The sequence below is a fragment of the Chrysemys picta genome, chromosome 1, assembly GCF_011386835.1.
Source record: "Chrysemys picta bellii isolate R12L10 chromosome 1, ASM1138683v2, whole genome shotgun sequence".
Taxonomy (NCBI): domain Eukaryota; kingdom Metazoa; phylum Chordata; order Testudines; family Emydidae; genus Chrysemys; species Chrysemys picta.
Window position 1 is genome coordinate 136,085,501 of NC_088791.1, and position 17,531 is coordinate 136,103,031.

The following is a 17,531-nucleotide window of genomic DNA, read 5'->3' on the forward strand; positions in this document are numbered from 1 at the left end:
ATTTTCACCAGGCTGGGGCAGGGAGTTGGGAGGGGTGAGGGCTCCGGCTGGGGGTGCGGACACTGGGGTGGGGCTGGGGATGAGGGGTTTGGGGTGCAGGAGGGGGCTCAAGGCTGGGGCAGGGGATTGGGATGCAGGCTCCAGGCGGCACTCACCTCAGGTGGCTCCCACAAATGACTGGCATGTCCCTCCAGCTCCTAGGTGGAGGGGCCAGGGGGCTTTGTGCATTGCCTCTGCCGGCAGGCGCCACACCCGCAGCTTCCATTGGCTGCAGTTCCCGGTCAATGGGTGCTGCGGAGCTAGCGCTCAGGGCAGGGCAGCCTACGGAGCCCCCATGGCCGTCCGTTTGCCTAGGAGCCGTAAGGACATGCCCGCTGCTTCCCGGGAGCTGCATGGAGCCAGGTAGGGAGCCTGCCAGCCTGTGTCAACTGGACTTTTAATGGCCCGGTCAACAGTGCTGACTGGAGCCGCCAGAGTCTCTTTTTGACCAGGTGTTCTAAACGTAAGCAGGGGAATGGTCCCGCTATTGTGGGGAACTTTCCTGGCTTCTGCACTACCCCGGTGAAGTGGGCTAGCGAAAGGATCTGATTCCTCGCTCCCACTTCCTTTACCCAGAGGCCTCCCTGCCCTTGAGGGCTCCCCTTCCACTCTCCTGTCTGGCAGAGTCCTTGTAAACCCCGACAAGGCTGGGCCCAGGATTCCTGGGGGGCTCGACCCCCAACCCTGCTGTGGTCACCCAGGACAGGGGCTAGGGTGTCCCCACTCCGGGGTGCTCTCTCTGCACTGGGCACTTCCCTGACCCACTGATCATTTCATACAATGTAAAGCAAATACAAGTTGTTTAATTAACAATTAATTTTAAAAAAGAATCAGGAAAAATGGGAAAGATTAAAGGAAAACACATCACCCTGCTCTGTGGCAGGGAACATCACAGTGTCTCTGGAACATCAGGGCAGTTCACAGTCTGCTCCTTGTAGGTCCCAGGCTCCTTCTCTGGCCCTGGCTGTGCTGCAGAGACGCTGTGGGTTGGACACTTGCTCTGGCGGTGGCCACACGCTCTCAGGCTCTAGGTGGCAGGACCCTTTTTCCCAGTGTCGCCCCCGCCCTGACAGGGTTACGATCCCCCTCCAAGTCTGGCCTGCAGAGCCTCTTGGCTGAGGCGTCTCCCTGTGCTGGGCCCACTGCCCAGGGTTCCCCTCCTCTCCCCAGCTGCTCACCGCACCCAGCTCCGGACGGCTCCAGCCCCGGCCCCAGCTCCACTCGGCCTCAGCACAGCTGCTGCTGCTCTGCCTTCAGCTCCCTGGGCTGCTTTTCTGGCCTCTCTGGCTCTGGTTGCTGCAGTTCTGCCCCCAGGACAGGTCGGCTCTGCAGGCTGCTTCTGTGACTCTGCTCCCAGCTCTGACCTGCTTCCTGGCTGCTTGTCTGGCTTCTCTGGCTCTGGTTGCTGCAGCTCTGCTCCCAGGGCAGCTCTGCTCTCTCTGGGCTGTGCTCTGGCTTTGGGGCTGCAGCTCTGCTCCCAGCAGCTTCGCTCGGGCCCCTGCTCTCTCCTTAGTTCGGCCCCACTCTGTCTGACCCAGGCCATTCCAATTCACATGGAGGACGGGACCCCCCTGGTCTCCTGACTCCCTGATTAGCCTGCCCGCCCTGTCAATCAGGCTGATCTGGAGCATTGGCCTCTCCCCATTGTTCCTGGGGACTGTCAGTCTCAGGCTCCTGATGTGCCATCGACCCTTCCCCTTTCAGTGCTGGGAGCTAGCAACCCAAACACCCCCACTGAATGTTAGTAAGGGGGCAACAGTCCCCTTACATAAATAACTATGAGGAAGGGCTCAAAACCCAGGTCTGCTCGTAGTCATCACCTGCTCTTTCACCCAGACTGTGTTATCATTAGGGGTTCCTCTAGGGCAGGAATTATCCTCTGGCTTATAATGAGTTCATGAGACAGTTAGGAAACAGTCCAGTCCTTAGAAACATCACTGATCTGGTGGACATTAGTGAATAGTTAACTTTCTAAGCAACTGCCTTTCCACCATGCTCTAAAACAAAACCCATACCGTGGGTAATGGCAAAAGCTCACTCCTTCCTGGAGTTTGGTTTTATTAATAAAGCAATAATCATAACATTACATAAAGTGCAGCTCAAGCCTCTTTCAGAGGCTTGGCTGCTCCTAGGGTTCCTCTTTCAGGATGGCTCAGCCCACACCCTAGATCCTCTGTTCCTAGAAAGCCACTCCCATTTCCCTTTTATCTGGATGGAGAAATGAGCTATCTGCCTCAGTTAATCAGCAGAACCCATTTAACCCTTTCCCAGCAACATCAACACCTATTAATGGGATGGAATGTTTCAGCCAAATGCTGCCAGCCTGTTGCAATCTTCACAGTCATTGGTCTTTATTGTAGTATACATGACACATCATAAGGATAGCATTGTGCATCCTACTAGCCAGTCAGGAGGCAGGATTCAGCACCATCTCCCCTGTGCCACAGTTTGGTATAATATATGTGAAGGCAGATGCCTTTAGAACACACTTTTTCACCTCATGCTTTATCCCATTTCCTTCCTTAACATAAGGTTCCCCCCCCCCATCCTGGGAGGGGGAGGGGGTGTCAGTGTTTCATGTACACCCCATTCAGTGAGCATTCTGTGGCTGAGACAGCTTTTCAGTGTTCTAAAGGCAAAAAGAGAGAAATTTAGATGTGGTGGGGTCAGAACTTGGCCTTTTGGGTACAGTCCAGTTCTGTGAGTGTTCACAGCAGGGACAGATGGTTGGCTCTTCCCATTTCAGTGTTGTCCTCTTTCCAGCTGCCTTAAGTTTAGGGCACTAGTTTTTGCCATAGGCAGATATTGCCATGACCTGAGGGGGGCTGTGGGAGATGGAATGAGCAAATTGGAGAGTGGGCTCCTCTACCGGGCACAAGCTACAGCCCATTCTGATGCTTAACCTCAGTGGGTTGGAAGGTCTGGGACCTGTGTGAACTAACTGTCAGCAGTAGCTTCTAGGGAAGCAGCCATGTCAGCCTGCAGGAGGGCTTTTAGCTTCATTCTGTGAGGTTTTAACATCCTACTCCATGTACCCATGTCCATTGTGTACAAAGAGGCAGGAGGTGAGCATGAATGGAGTACAGCTGAGTGGCTCTGTGCTCTGAATAGGCAGCAGCTTGGCTGGGTCTCTCAATCCTTTCATGCATGAAATTCATCACAAGGAGAGAACAGGCCTGGCTGCTCGGCAGCATGAGATAGGGCTGCTCATTTGCACAGGAGCTGGGATAAGAGGGATACTTCTGTGCTAGCGTGTACTGAAAGCACTGGTTGCTAGACTTGGTGCTTTGGGCCGCTTCTGGGGCTGGTTTCTCTGCCTTGTTTTACATTCCAGGCATGTTGCTGCTGGGCTTGGGCTATAGAGCTTTATGTTCTCCATTCAGCACCTTCCAAACCCATTCCCTCGCAGGACACCAGTGTTTTCCTGACTAGCAGCCAAATGACTGCTTAGCACAAGGCATGTGTAAACGGGATAAGCATCATGCTGGGAGTCAGGAGCCCCTGAGATCTATCTTGGCACTGACACCCTCTATGACCTGGGTCCAGTCACTTAATCTATCTGCCTCACTGGGGCGTTGTGAGGAATAGTTAATATTTATGAAGTGCTGAGTGTTATGATTAATTAGCTAATATTTGTAAGTCATCCTGAAGTGAAAAGTGCTATGTAAGGACTGCGTGTGTTTATTATTGTAACTGGAGATTATAGTGGAGAACGTGCCAGATTTAAGCCTTTGTAACTGAAACTCCCTGGACTGATTTACTTCAAACATACCTGGATGTTTAGAAGGGGAGCTATTCATCAAGATAGGTTGGAGGGTTCCAGTTTCAGTAGTTCTGGTCTTCTCTGTGCACACATTGTTTTGAGTCCATCACTAATACTTTTAAGTCTCTGAGGTACTGACTGCTGTTTATTTTATTACCCCATTTTAGATGCTTGTATTTTTCCCTCACAGCCTCACTATTTTCTCCTCTCTCGCTCTGACAACTCACTGACCATTTGTTTTCAAAATGAAATCTCATATTGGAGTTAGCCCTCCGGGAGGATTAGTCTCTATAACAAGCTTGGAAAGAGTTGGTTTAGAAATCTGGAGTCTGGTGGTCCCTTAAAGACTAACAGATTTATTTGGACATAAGCTTTCGTGGGTAAAAACCCACTTTTTATGCATCTGAAGAAGTGGGGTTTTTACCCACGAAAGCTTATGCTCAAATAAATCTGTTAGTCTTTAAGGTGCCACCAGACTCCTCATTGTTTTTGTGGATACAGACTAACACGGCTACCCCTCTGATCTTTAGAAATCGGGAAATAATGAACACTCCCTTTCATTAACCCTTTTCTCTCCATTAGCTCCTGTGGCACAGATTCTAATGAACAGTAGATCTCTACCAGTGTTGTACTCAGGGTTAGACTGGGCAATGCTGCACTGGAGATAGTACAGAGCTGTCCCCACCCTAAGGGGAGCTCTGGGAGGATTGCTGTTGTCTCCAGCTGGCCCACAGCCAGGGCCGGCTCTAGGCACCAGCTAAGGAAGCAGGTGCCTGGGGCAGCAAATCTGAAGGGGCAGCACTCCGATTTTTCTTTTCTTTTTTTTCTTCTTCGGCGGCAGTTCGGTGGCAGCTTTTTCATTTCTTCTTCTTCGGCGGCACTGCTGCGGCCGCTTTTTTTTTTTCCTTTGCTTCGCCAGTTGGGGCGGCAAAAAAGGTAGAGCCGGCCCTGCCCACAGCACTAGCTCACACAGTGAAATGAAGAAAATTAACATGCAGGCGAAATATATGGGAAATTTTCATGACAGCAAGATGTGTTGGTCTATAGAAGAGTCTTCCTAAGGGAAGACTTCCTAAGGGAAAGGGGGAAATTTCATCACTTGGCTCATTTAAAATGAGTCCTGGACAAGGCCTTGGATACAGGCCTGCACTGGCTGGGGGCAAGATGGATAGACTGGATGGAGCTAATACATCTTTTCCTTCACTATGTTCTGTGATTCTGTCCCATCTTTCTCTGATCATGTTCCCTATTGATTCCAGTGTCAATCCACACAGCTCCTGGCAGCCCTGGGTTTTACAGTCCCCTCCCAAGTACTGAGAACTGCTACTGCCTCAACGTTAGAAAGCAATGCCACAAAGGGCTGTGGGGAGGAGTGAGCAGGAGGTAAATGGTGACTGCTCCCCGGCTGAGTGCAGAGGGGAGAGGAGGTAAAACAGGAAAGGAGTCTGTCCCCTTCTAATTCCTGAATGCTGCAGTGGTTCCGGGGCAGGGCAGTCCGTCTCTTCCCCTTGACCCTGTCCTGGTACTCACAGGAACTAGAGCTGGAGGGAAAAGAGAGAATCTGCTCCAGGGGGATAGCAAACAAGAGTACAGTTTGTGGCAGGAGAATGCAAGACAATGTGGCTGGGGGCTCAATGGGTAGGCAGAAGGGAGAGTGAAACAAGGGATGATGCTATAATGAGATGGAAGCAGACCCATCATCCTTCCCTAAAGATGCCAGAAGGGGAGAGGGGTGGCAGGTTACTGGTCCTGGCTGTAAGAAGTCAAATAGAGGAAGATGCTGGTGGGGCGGGGTTCACAGAGTCTTGCTGGGGCCTCCATGGGTTCCCAAGAGCACCCCAACTTGTGGATGCTCATCTGAACCCCAAATCTTCTGATGTCCTTTTGTCACTAGTTTTTAGGGATTTTCACACTATTGCCAGGGGTTCTGTGTAGGGTTTGTGTCAGTTTAAGCCTGTATTAACCTGCCTTTATGTTTCTTCTAGTGCCAAGGTCAGGTATTGAGAGCTGCTGTTAATACTGGCTGCCAGCAAAACCTCATCTCCATGAGCTGTCTGAAACGGCTGGGGTAAGAGCCTGGGGCAGAAGAGATTGGGGGTAGGATAGAAAACAAGGAATTGGGCATTAAAAACTGTGCTCACTCTGAATCTGAAATTACCACTTGCACTCATACCCCAACTCCCATTCACATCGGGAACTCCTGCATTCACACCCGACTGCTTAGGGTGTGGGGAGCCCAGGGCTGGAATAATGGGGGGGCTGCAGGACAGGACTGAGGGGCATTGGCAGAGGGGTAACAATTTGGCTGTGGAGACTGCATATCCCAAGATGACCAGCTGATGCTTTGCACCTGCTCAGGGGAACCCAGCCCCATAGTGCCTGTGGGTTACCCCTGGAGAATCTGGCTCCTGACATCCCCATTATATGAGTGAGATCCCCTCTCTTTTGCAAGCCAGTTCCAAAGAGACTGTGAAGTGCCCCTAAATAGTTGGAGCACCTATTGTTCTTTTGCCCATGCTCATTTCAGGCAGTAACATCCGTTGTGTCTCACAGGCTGGAGGAAGTGTCCGATGCTGGCAATGGGGATCTTTCCCTTCCTGTCCCTAGTGTCATTGGCCAGGTGGAGTGTGTGGAGGTGCAGCTTGGCCAGGAGACGGTGGTGTGCTCAGCGCTGGTCGTGGGTGAGCCCAGCAGAGCTTCCTCCCCCTTCCCAGATCTCTTCTTCCTTCCTTGCCGAGCACACCTAAATGGATCATCTAGGAGCAGGGGTGGAGGGGAAGGTGACATGGCCCATGGGGCTGGGCCAAGGCACAGTCCCGTGTACAATGCAGAGGCTTTGATCTTGCTGTGTCCCCCTCCACAAGGAGATGCTGGCAAATGGGGGCACTGGCTGAAGGGCAGTGGAGATGATGCAGCCCCATTGTGGGCCATTTTGCTTTGTCTCCTAAAAATGCCCAGACTGATTAGTTTATCCTGCTCCATGTACAATTCCCAGGGGGCAGGGGAGACTGAAAGAGAGCACGTGTGTTACTGCCTCCAACTGGATGGAATGTGTCTGGAGATCTGTTCCTCCTAGGGTCCATGGATGTCTCTGTATCATTGTCCTCGGCTGCAGAAATGTATTGTAGAGCAGTCTGGGAGTCCCCGCCAGTGTCCAGAGGCAGAATCTTGTTGGGAGGGGCCGTGGGGAATGAAGTCCATTTAATAGGCATTGGAGGGGGTGGCAGGGAGGTTGCATTTTTTCCAGGCATGTGAATCTCTGCATACAACAAAAATAAGAGATTGATTCTTCTTTCTGTCCCTTCTCCCCCATTTTATTTGTCTTCTCATCCATCCCTGATTTCTCCCATTGCCTCTCTCTGTCCCGTTCTCCTCAGCCTGCTGATTTACTCCCAGTGCCCTTCCTCTTCATGCTCCTCTGTTGTCTCTTGCCCTCCTCACTGTACTCCTGCCATTCCTCCCATTCCTCCATCTTTTCTGGTTTCTCTCCCTCTCCTGACCCCAGCTCACTTTATTCTCGTCCCCTTCTCCTCTCTGGTTCTCCTCACCCTTGGTTCTGTCTCTTCTCTGCGCGGGAGAGTCGGACTGCTCCTCTGGCCTCTCTGATGGCTGGTTGTCTATAGGAGCATAGACAGGTAGAGTGGCACTTAACCCCTGCAGGCTGCAGCTGTGGAAAGGATGACGTTCAGGCGTCTGGGAAGATGGAGTGGCCACACTCTGCTGTGCCTAGCATGCTGACCCCATACGTGCCAGAGGTTTGATAACTTATAGCAAGTTCCAGCCATGGGTATAAGGCAGTCACTCAGGTGCTGCGTAAGGGAGACTGTCAGAAAACACCTATGCCTGAGCCTGACCCACTTCCTCTCTGTTTCCCCAGATGATGAAATGCTGGAGTTCTGTTTCGGCCTCCAGACTCTGCTGTCTCTCAAGGTAAGGAATGGGTTTCCTCTCATCGCATCTGAACATAATGTAGGTGTGGTGGCACGTCTCAATGAGACCCCAAGCTGGGGCTGCAGGAAGCATGCGATACTGATGGCCAAACTTGCCAGGGTGTTGGCCACCCTGCTTCCTGATCTCTGACTGCAGCATGCTCTTAGCTGGCATGAGTATTGAACCCCTTTCCTGTCATTTTAAAACCTTATTGGATCAGGTAGTGGCTAGAGCCCTGTGCAGCCCCATGGCAGGGATCTACAGTTTCTCCCTCTCCTGATGTCTCTTTCCTGGGAGCCGGGGAAACGCTCTGCTAGGGGACATGGTGGGAAGAGATTTCATCTCTCAAAAGTAACCCCTTCCTGAGAGCATCTTTTCTGGAGCTTGAAGAATCCCTTCCAGTCTCCATCATGCAGGAGGATGGGCCTATCCATGCACGGAGTGCTTAGACTTGGAATTGTTCTGTGGAGGGGGACTCAGCTGGGAAATCTCTCTCAAGGGTTTTGCCTTCCCCCAGAGTAGGGCCCAGAACCCAGGAGCAGAGAGCATCTATGCCTGCCGTTCCCTTCTGGTGGATGCTGATCACTAAATGACCCAGAATCGCAGCCTGTGATTTAGATCCTAACACAGCTTGAAAAGAAAGCCCCCTGTCTCGATTTGCTGGCGACTCTCTCCAGCATGAACCATTAAACACCTACATACACAGCCTTCCTTACTGAAAACATCAGAGAAATGCTCCATAGGAGAAGGAATGCTTTCTGGGCTGGGAGAGCCCCTGTCCTGCAAGCAGAACAGAGAGAACTACAGAAGGAGAAGCCAGGAGTGAGGGGAAGCAGAAAGAAGCCCAAATGATAACCATGCTAAGGCCTGAGAAGGCCTTGTAGATTGGCAAGGAGGAGGCAGCAAAGATAGAGGAGGCAGGTAAATGGGGGTGACCATTCCAATGGGGGGAGAAGATGGCGCTAGGAAGAGGCAGGAATGGGAGTGTAGAAAGTGAGTGGGAAAGTGGAGGATGGAAGCAGGGCGCAATGGGGGAAGGGAAAGCAATGGGGAAGGGCACTGAGTGTCACTCAATGTGTGGGATGGTGTTAGGCTGAGAGCTGAATGGCTCCGTGAACTGGAGGGAGGGGAAGAGACAGAACCAGGTGCACAGGGTGGGGTAGACAGAGGTAAAACTGTCAGTGTAACCCGGTGGCCATAAGATGAGAGAGGAACCCTGTGGTGGAGTAGAGGGAATGAAGGCAGGGGGCTAAGAGCAGAGGATGATTTGGAAGCTAGGTGGCCAGGTTGGAGTTGGATTCAAAACCAATGGAAAGTGATGGAGGGGGGCATGATGTCCTTGGCCTCCCTAAGAAGGGCCATGTATGCAATGTGTGAATAAGGCGGCTGTGCTGAACAAGGTGAGAGATGGTCACCTGAGCAGGGCCTTGCTGGGGAGCGGGAGGGAGCGAGGGTGAGGGATGGGAAGGAGCAATGGAGGTGTATTCAGAAGAAGAGGTGCAGGTGTGTTGGGGGATGGAAGGAAAAGAAGGCCGAGGGTAGGGAGCTTCTTTAGGAAGAGCAGCTGTGAATTTGATGGGAGGGTGCTCTCCAAAATCTGGCTTGGCGAGAGGGAGGGAAGAAGGGGGTGTTGATTATTAGATGGGCTCCTGCTTCTCTGTGGTAATAACACCATACAGCCCACGTACTCTGCTGATGCCTTGTGACTGATACGTACTATGGATAACCAGTTCTCGTCTGCTCCCATTAGTGCTGCATCGACTTGGAGGAAGGAGTCCTGCGGCTGAAAGCCCTGAGTGAAGAGCTGCCTTTCTTACATGCCTCTGACGAGCATGGGCAGTGATGGGCCGGCTCCCCATGTCCACAGGGAGGAGACTCTATGGCTTACCAGGGAAAGCTGCAGCTGGGGCTGACACACCTGGCCCTTGCTGAGTCCTGCGCTGAGGCTTCCATGGGGGAGTGAGGAGGTAAACGGGAGCCAGGTGCTGTCCCGCTGTTGATGCAAGCTGGCCTCTTGTATGGAGAGTTCTTCCTCCCTGCAATGGACCCTCCTGCTTGTCCCCATGTGCTGAGTGGATATTTGTTCTCATTTCTCTCTGTGTCCCCGTTCTCTCTCTGGTCTCTGCTTCTGCCCTTTTAGTGACTTCTTTTTACACTGCCATGTATTGATAACATAGGAAGTGTCACTGCGAGCAGTCTCCAGGGGTTCTGCCTGCAGAGAGATGGTGGCTTCTTCTAAAGCCTCTGAAGATTGTTTTAAAAGTTTCCCTTCCCTTTTGGCTGCAGATCTACCTGGACAGGAGGGGCCCCTCTTTCCCATGCTGCATGGGAAGGGCCCTGTGGCCAATCCTCCCTGTCCTCTGGAGAGCTGGATTTCATTACCCTGCACTGGCTCAGAGCAGACTGGAAGGATTTTACTGGAAGCAGCTTAAATTGCAGTCACTGCATTTTGAGAGTTTTCATTCAAAGCAGGAAGACTTCTAGGAAATGCTGAGCTGAAACACCCTGGGAGCGTTGAGCATACATAGGCGCCAGGCCTGGCCAGCCAGCCTTAGCTACTAGACTCTGTATTGTATGAGCTCAAGTGCTAGTCTCTCCCCCTGTTAATCGTAGTAACTGGGCTGACACCCCTGCCAGCCATGAGCTCCCGTCACCAGATTTACACACCCATCAACTCTGCTTCTTCACTCTGAGCTCCAGGGATTCAACTTAGATACCACATGAACTCCAGGCCTACACCTGCCATCAGCTCTCCTCCTGGTCCCTGGCAATTCAACACAGAGACACCATCAACTTCAACCATTGGACTTCCACACCCTATTGACTACGTCTCCTGCATGAAAGCAAAGAACCCGACTCATTCCCAGTATCGGCTCAGGTCACAGAGTTACAAACTCATCTGGGATGGACAGGACCTCTGGTGGGTCACTTAGTCATTTCTTCTTCATACAGGCAGGCCTGATTTCATTACCCTAAAAGCATCGCTGATAGATGAGTATGTAGTCTCAAGGGACAGACACACCGCCACCATTCTGGGCAGCTTGCGCCATTCCCAAATGGGTGTATTGGTTAATTTTTGTTTCTAATCTTTGACTAAAATTTTCTATTCTACAATTTGTGCCCAGTTACATCTTTTCTCCTCAGCGACTAATGAGAATAACTGATGCCAGCCCTCTTCATAACATCTCTTCATCCACTTGTAGATGGTTCCGACGTCCCCGCTCTGCCATCTTCTTCCTGGACCTAATTGGGTCTCTTTGTGGGTCTCACTTGTGAAACATTTTATTATTTCTCCTGTGCTCATTTGAGCTCTCCGGTTTATCTGTCTTTTTTTTTGGTAAAAGGATTGCCCTAAACTGGATGCAGGACTCTGAGGCTTAACCAGTGCTAAGAAGAGTGGAATAATTACCCTGCTAATTTTATATATAATACTCCTGTCAATGCGACTCAGAATGGCACATGCCCCTCTTAATAGCAGTGTTGGACCATTGATTCTTATTCAGTTCATCACCCATTATATCCTGCAGCTCTTTTTCTGTAGCATGGCTGCCTTGTTCATTGTTTTGCAATTGTGCATCTGATGATTCCTTCCTATGTGAAGCACTCTACATATCTTTCCTGAATAATACCAATAATTTAAAGGCCTCGTCTCATATGTGTCATGATTGTCCTGTATTATGATCCTATCCCTCTGCAGTCCCTCCTGGATCTGTATTGTTTGTGCAGTCTTTAATGACAATATTGACTGGGATTGGAACCTCCTTCAAATTTGACATTGACTCTTGAATGAATACAATTTGTTAAATGTTATTCATTTTTATATCCCATCCTGTAGCAACTCATCTAGTCCATAATTCTTGAGTTTCACTCAAAGGATGGCTTGTGGAAATGTATCAAATAACCTGTTGAAAGCAATAGCTATTATGTCCACTGCATTTCCTTTATCCATTAAGTTTATTTCATCAAACAAACGAACAAAACCTAAGAGCCCTCTCTAGCTCAGACTGAAGTCAATGGGAAGATTTGCACTGATTTTAATGGGAGAAGGATTGGTTCCGATGGTAAATTGGCATCATTTTTCTTTGACAAATTTACTTTGCCTATTATTTATCACTTATTTTTGTGTAGGTGCTCAGTAGTTGGCTGCTCTATTAGCTGTTGGAGCAATATGCCAAATATTGCAGTTAAATTTACTCATCTATAAGCCCTGGGAATCCCCCTCCTTTGCTCTCCTTCAGAGCATCCTTTGTGCCTTCTCTACCCTTCCACAGGCTTCACATTTCTTCAGTTCTCAAATACAATCATCAAAGGTTCGGAAACTTCTGCTAATTCCAATTGCTTGGTGGGGTGAATTTCACCAGGCCCTATGACTGTGAATACATTTAGGTTATTTGGCTAGTCTGTAATCTCTTCCTCTCCATAATGAACCATGTCAGCTGCTGCCTTTGTTTGTTTGTTCTCCCCCCGCCATCGGTAAGTAGCAGACCTGCCCTTTTCTGTCGTCCTCTTGCTTCCCACATAAATATTATAATGACGGTTTCTTGTTTCCTTTGCTAGTATTCCCTGATTTTGTGCCTTTGCCTTTCTGCTCTCTCCTCTCCTCCTCCCTTAGGAATCATACATGTTCACGTGCTTGCATGCAATCTCCGTGTCAATTGTGTTGAGGGTGATTCTGCTTGATTCCTACATCAGTGGTGGGGAACTCTAATCCCCAATTTGTAATCAGCTCCATGGCCGCAGATGTGCTCTTCCACTCTCCTCCCAACTGTATCAGTCGAATGTCTGGTACTTCCTCCAGGTTACTCAGTACTCTGCCCTCTGGCATTTACCTTCTCCCTGAACATTGTGGACCCTTTTGTAGATAACTACTGCAGCATTTCCCCCCAGCACTGTCTGGATTGCCAAACCCTGACCCAGCCCCAACTCATAAAGGGCAGCAGCAATACAAGCAGTGAGAGCTGCAGGCCTGAATGCAATGGGTTGGGATCCCTTCTGCCACTTTCTTGGCTCCCCACCTTCATTGGGAACTGAATCATGATGTGACCCGAGCTCTCAATGCCTCCTTTCCTTTGCATCAGAAATGGAACCTCTGCCCTTCTCCCCTGCTGGGCTCCACCCTCCCATGACAGCATCAAATGAGGCAGCGTTGCCAACTTTCACTATTTCATCATACGTTTTGCATGGTTGGTGTTCTTCTTAAAGCCCCAGCTCCTGGAGTCATTTGATGACATGAGAACCTCAGCTTGATTTTTTTTTAAAAAAGTCAGTTTCATGGTGCAGTAACTCAAAAACTAAAGTCTAAAAACCAAGTGACAAAGAAGCCCAAATAGATTAATTGTAAAATCTCATGATTTTTAAGCCAATCCCATAATTTTCAGGGGCCTGAAGCATGATGTTTGACTCCTTAGGGTTGGCAATGCTGATGATGGCTTAATACTAGTTTAACTCTGGAAAAGGCCCAAGTACATTTACAAATGTTTTTTCTCCTAGAGCCATTGCCAGTGCTTAGTCATCCCTGTTTTCCTGAAAGGCACCAAAGACTAAAAACCTCTGTCACTGGACAGGAAAACAGATCAAGAATTAATATTTGAAGCAGGATTTTACTATGAACTATAAATACATTAAGGGGGTAACTACCAGGGAGAGTGAAGAGCTATTTAAGCTAAAGGACAATGCTAGCACAAGAACAAATGGATATAAACTGGCCATGAACAAATTCTGGCTGGAAATGAGAAGAAGGTTTCTACCCATCTGAGGGGTGAGGTTCTGGAACAGCCTCCCAATTGGAGTTGTGGGGGGGAAACAAATGCATTAGTTTCAAGAGAGAGCTGGATGAATTTATGAGTGTGATTGTATGGTGGGGGTGCTTGTGATGGGGGGGGGGCACAGCTAAGCAGCCCTGGGGCTCACTTCTGATTTATGTCCTGTGTTCCTAAAGCTCGGGCTTCAGGGCTTCAGCCAACCACTTAAAGGGGTCAGGAAGGGATCTCCCCGCCCCCCCAATGTATTCTGGGAGGTTTTTTATCTCTGTCCTCTGAAACATCAGGGATGGCCATAGCTGGAGCTGGGACACTGGGCAGGGTGGGCCAGGGGCTCTGAGATGGCACCGAGCATTCTCTCTCTCAGGGGCTGGGCTGGCTGGGTCTTGCTCACATGCTCAGGATCTAACCGATCCCCCCAGGTCAGATTGGCAGGTAGCTTGGGGGGAACAGGGGGATTTGCCTTCCTCTGCAGCGTGTGGGTGCAGGTTGCTTGCCAAGATTATCTGGGTATATCTCACTTACTCATTTCCCTGCCATTGCAGGAGGCTTGGGCACTGGTGCATTTGGTCCCTTCTTTTCTCTGCCTGTGGCACATTATAGTCTAGTCTCCTGTGGGCTATAATATTTTGGTCTCATTTCAGTTGATGGGTTTAGTGTGCGGGTGCTGGGTGGTGCTGGTGGCCTGTGAGCAGGTCAGACTAGACTCAGCAATTATTTTTTGTCTAGCTCCAAATTTCTTGGTCAAAGCATAGTCAAGGTCCAGACTCCAGAGAAAATAATAATAAATAATAATAAAAAGATTTTGGGGTCTGTTCAAAAGCACCTGGCAGTCTGGACTTGGCCCACGGTCCACCTATTGACTAGATGATCTAGTGGTCCCTTCCAGCCTTAAACTCTATGATCCCAGCCATCATTCAGGGGTGCGCAAGAGGATCCTTGGGGGTGCGGGGCAGGAGCGCTTTTTTAAAAAAATTTGCTTCGTCAGTTTGGGCGGGAGTCCAAGCGGCTTTTTTTGTTTTGCTTTGGCAAAAATGGTAGAGCCGACACGGCAGGGGGTGCATGCTCAAAATTTTTTTACTGATAGGGGTGCGCGATCAAAAAAGTTTGGAGACCACTGAGCTACAGCATCTCTAAATGCCAGACGTTTGGTTCTGCACATGTGTACCACAGGGGGTGCTGTTTAACCCCCTGTTGCTCAAGGAGCTAGGGAACTCTCAGCTGTATGCACAGACTTGCAGCCTCGATGGTGCTCAGCTGGGAAGCATCTAGAAGTATTAAAGGGCAATTGGACTCTGAACACTGTTAAAGGCAGCATCATGGGCATCCATGTTGATCATCTCTCAGGAAAAAAAAATCTTTTTGTTTGTAAACTGAGCACCCTCCACTGGGGTCGGTAAGGTCCAGATCCTAACTTCTGTTGGTTTCAGTGTAAGTTAGGAGCCTATATTCCTTCAGGGATCTGGGCCTAAGTGCCAGCCCTGCAAACTGCCCTGGGATCTGAGTCAAGCTTGGCTTGTTCTTTCTCCTCTGTCATCACTTGTGATAAAGATTCTGCCCTAGTGCCATCAGTGGATTTGCACAGCTGTAACTGATCATAACTTAGCAAGGCAGGAATAGAATCCAGCTCCCTCTCTCAGCTGTGCTGGCTCTGCAGGGTGAACAGGGGCCAAAAAGCGCTACGAGCAGCAAACATGACTCGAACGTACCCTGGGAAGAAGGGGCCATGGTCAGTCACTTTTCATTGTAGAGCCACACTTTAATGGCAGTTATGGCAGTTAGACTCATGTGGGGCTGCCACCATTGATTGCTGGGTTGGGACATGAAGAGGGGGAAGGCGTCACTTGGCACGAAGGCAATATAAAGACTGCTCTGGTCCTCTCAGCAGGATACAATGCTCCTGTTTCGTGCAAGGTGTTCTTATCCTCGCCCATCCTCCTGCGCCCGTAATGGGAGCAGGAGAAAGAAGGGAGTAAACAGGAGCGTCCACTGGCGTTGAGTGCTAGGAACAATCTAGAGTTGGTTGAAAAAATGGAAAAACAATTTCACCCCCCAAAAAATTCTGATATTTTTGTTCATCAGTTTTTAAGTTTTTCCTTCTCCCCCCTGTATCTCTCTTCCCCCCCTTTTTTTTTTGGGGGGGGGATTGATTGTTGAAAATGACCGAAAAGACAAGGAGAGAGGGTAAAAGGGGAAAAAACTGATAAAAACATCAAAAGAAATGGAAAACAGATAAACTGTGAAATAGACAATTTTGCATGAAAATTTTAGATTGGGGCCATTTTGGGGTGAAAACTTTTTTTGCTTAAGAAGTAGACCACCAGCTTTAGAGCGCTGTGTTTGTAAATGAGGCCCTCCCTGTCTTTCGGACAACGCAGTCCTCAGCAGCAGGTCCTCAAGTGCTTGTACCCATGTGACCTCTCTACCAAGCTCATCAGTGGGAGAGGGGGTTACAGGTCAGAGCGTCATGCTGATTGGCTCGCACTTGCCCTTGTTCAGATTTCATTTGGGTACATGTTGCCCAGTCTGGTTGGAAGCAGGTCCCCATCAAAGGGTCATATCTCTGCATGAGCCCCTCTCTGCCTTACTCAGTTTCCTGTCCCACAGCAGCTACACTTGGCTCTCTTCCTTGGCAACAGTTTGACCTGCGTGGCAGGGTCTTGTTTTGTATGAACATGCTGCATCCACGGTATCAATGCAGTCATTTGTGCTCCCTTGTCTCCTGTGTTGTTAATAAAGATTTCTGCTTCAAGTGGGCAGCCAGAACCAAGTCATTCTCTGTTGTTATTGACCCGGCTCTGCAAACAGCTGCTCTGCAGTCAGGCCGCTGGGAATGCTTTACAAGAGCCCGCTGACCACCCTGCCACAGCCTGGGCTCCGTAGTTGGAAGCTCTGCCAGCCTGGCCCTGGTGTTGGCAGATGGAGAGTTCCTGGTAGCAGGCTGTGGGAACCCTTTGGTGCCTGGGGCCCCATCGGGAGAATGAGATGTAATCAGAGCTGGGACATGTTGCTGCTAGCAACTCCTGCCAACCAAAGTGGGATACGCAGGGACCAGAGCTTGATAAGAGGCACCAAGCTGCGGCCATGCAGAAACAGGGCTATATCTGTGTAGAACAGTCTTTTCATGACTGCTCTATTGTGTGTGTGTGTGTGTGTGTGTGTGTGTGTGTGTGAAAGCACCCACACAAAAGAAGTGTTACAGCCATGTGCACAAGAGCAGGGCATCCCTAGACATTGTGATGCCCTACACATTGTGATGCCCTAGACATTGTGATGCCCAAGCCTCGGTGGGGGGGCTGCACCCAAGGTCTGTGGGGGGGCAGGAGCAGGAGAAGGCTTGTGGGAAAACTGCCCCCCAGCACAAGCCAGCAGAGCAGAGCGGGTTGGGGCCAGGTTGCTCCACTTCCTTCCGCCCGGTGAGTGCAGGGTGCGCCTGACCCCTGCTGCAGTCCCCCGGGACATAGCTCAGGGGAAGGGGTGGAGTGGGGGCAGGGTGGGGGCAGAGCAGGGGCGGGGGCTATGGGGAAGGGGTGGAGTGGGTGCGGGGTGGGAGTGAGGGTAGCTTTCCTGGCCAGCTCAGCCGGCCGGAGGATTGGGCTGGCCGCTGGAGCAGCACACAGCTGCGTAGGGCACCAGGAAATATGGGGCAATTTGGTGCCCCAAATTTCCTGGTGCCCTATGCAGCTGCGCAGTTTGTGTATGGGTAAGGATGGCCTTGCACAAGAGCATGTGTGGGACTGGGAGTATGTATATATTTGTGTGGAATTGCATGCCAAATGGGGAGAGGGGGCTCATTTCTGGCACAAGCGGCTATGTGCCCACATAACAAAATCATCGGAGTCCTATAGGATTGGCATTTCATACGCTGGAGTGAAATAGCAGGGGGTGCCGCAAGTCAGGACAGAGGTGCATTGGCAGAGGTGCTCTGAGGAAGCCTGTATAGAAAATCGGCTTAGCAGAGCCCAGCTCCATTGGAGCCTCTCTCGGTGCCACTTTCACTCGTTCGAAAATACAACAAATTGAAACCACATAGGCACAGC

General features: G+C 50.2%; 2 protein-coding genes across 6 annotated transcripts in view; one reads left to right on the plus strand and one right to left on the minus strand.

The window, feature by feature from the left end:
• NRIP2 (nuclear receptor interacting protein 2) overlaps window positions 1-16,261 on the plus strand; it is a 32,336-nt gene extending 16,075 nt beyond the window's left edge. The window contains exons 3-6 of one of the 2 annotated variants that reach the window (XM_005307842.4): window positions 5,788-5,870; window positions 6,356-6,483; window positions 7,680-7,732; window positions 9,483-16,261. In XM_005307842.4, coding sequence (XP_005307899.1) covers window positions 5,788-5,870; window positions 6,356-6,483; window positions 7,680-7,732; window positions 9,483-9,575 — 357 coding nt within the window. In that variant the 3' untranslated portion in view covers window positions 9,576-16,261. Of the gene's footprint in view, window positions 1-5,787; window positions 5,871-6,355; window positions 6,484-7,679 lie in introns of both variants that reach the window. The other variant, XM_005307841.4, reaches the window with a different exon arrangement.
• Window positions 1-17,531, minus strand: part of ITFG2 (integrin alpha FG-GAP repeat containing 2) — a 94,956-nt gene that overhangs the window by 56,883 nt on the left and 20,542 nt on the right. The window contains exon 13 of one of the 4 annotated variants that reach the window (XR_010598600.1): window positions 1,218-2,668. Coding sequence is in view for 3 of the 4 variants with exons in the window: in XM_008173404.4 (XP_008171626.1) it covers window positions 15,494-15,504 (11 nt within the window). In the remaining variant the exon portion in view is untranslated. Of the gene's footprint in view, window positions 1-1,217; window positions 2,669-6,531; window positions 7,062-10,424; window positions 10,566-14,463; window positions 15,505-17,531 lie in introns of those variants that run through there. The other 3 variants (XM_008173405.4, XM_042841553.2, XM_008173404.4) reach the window with 3 other exon arrangements.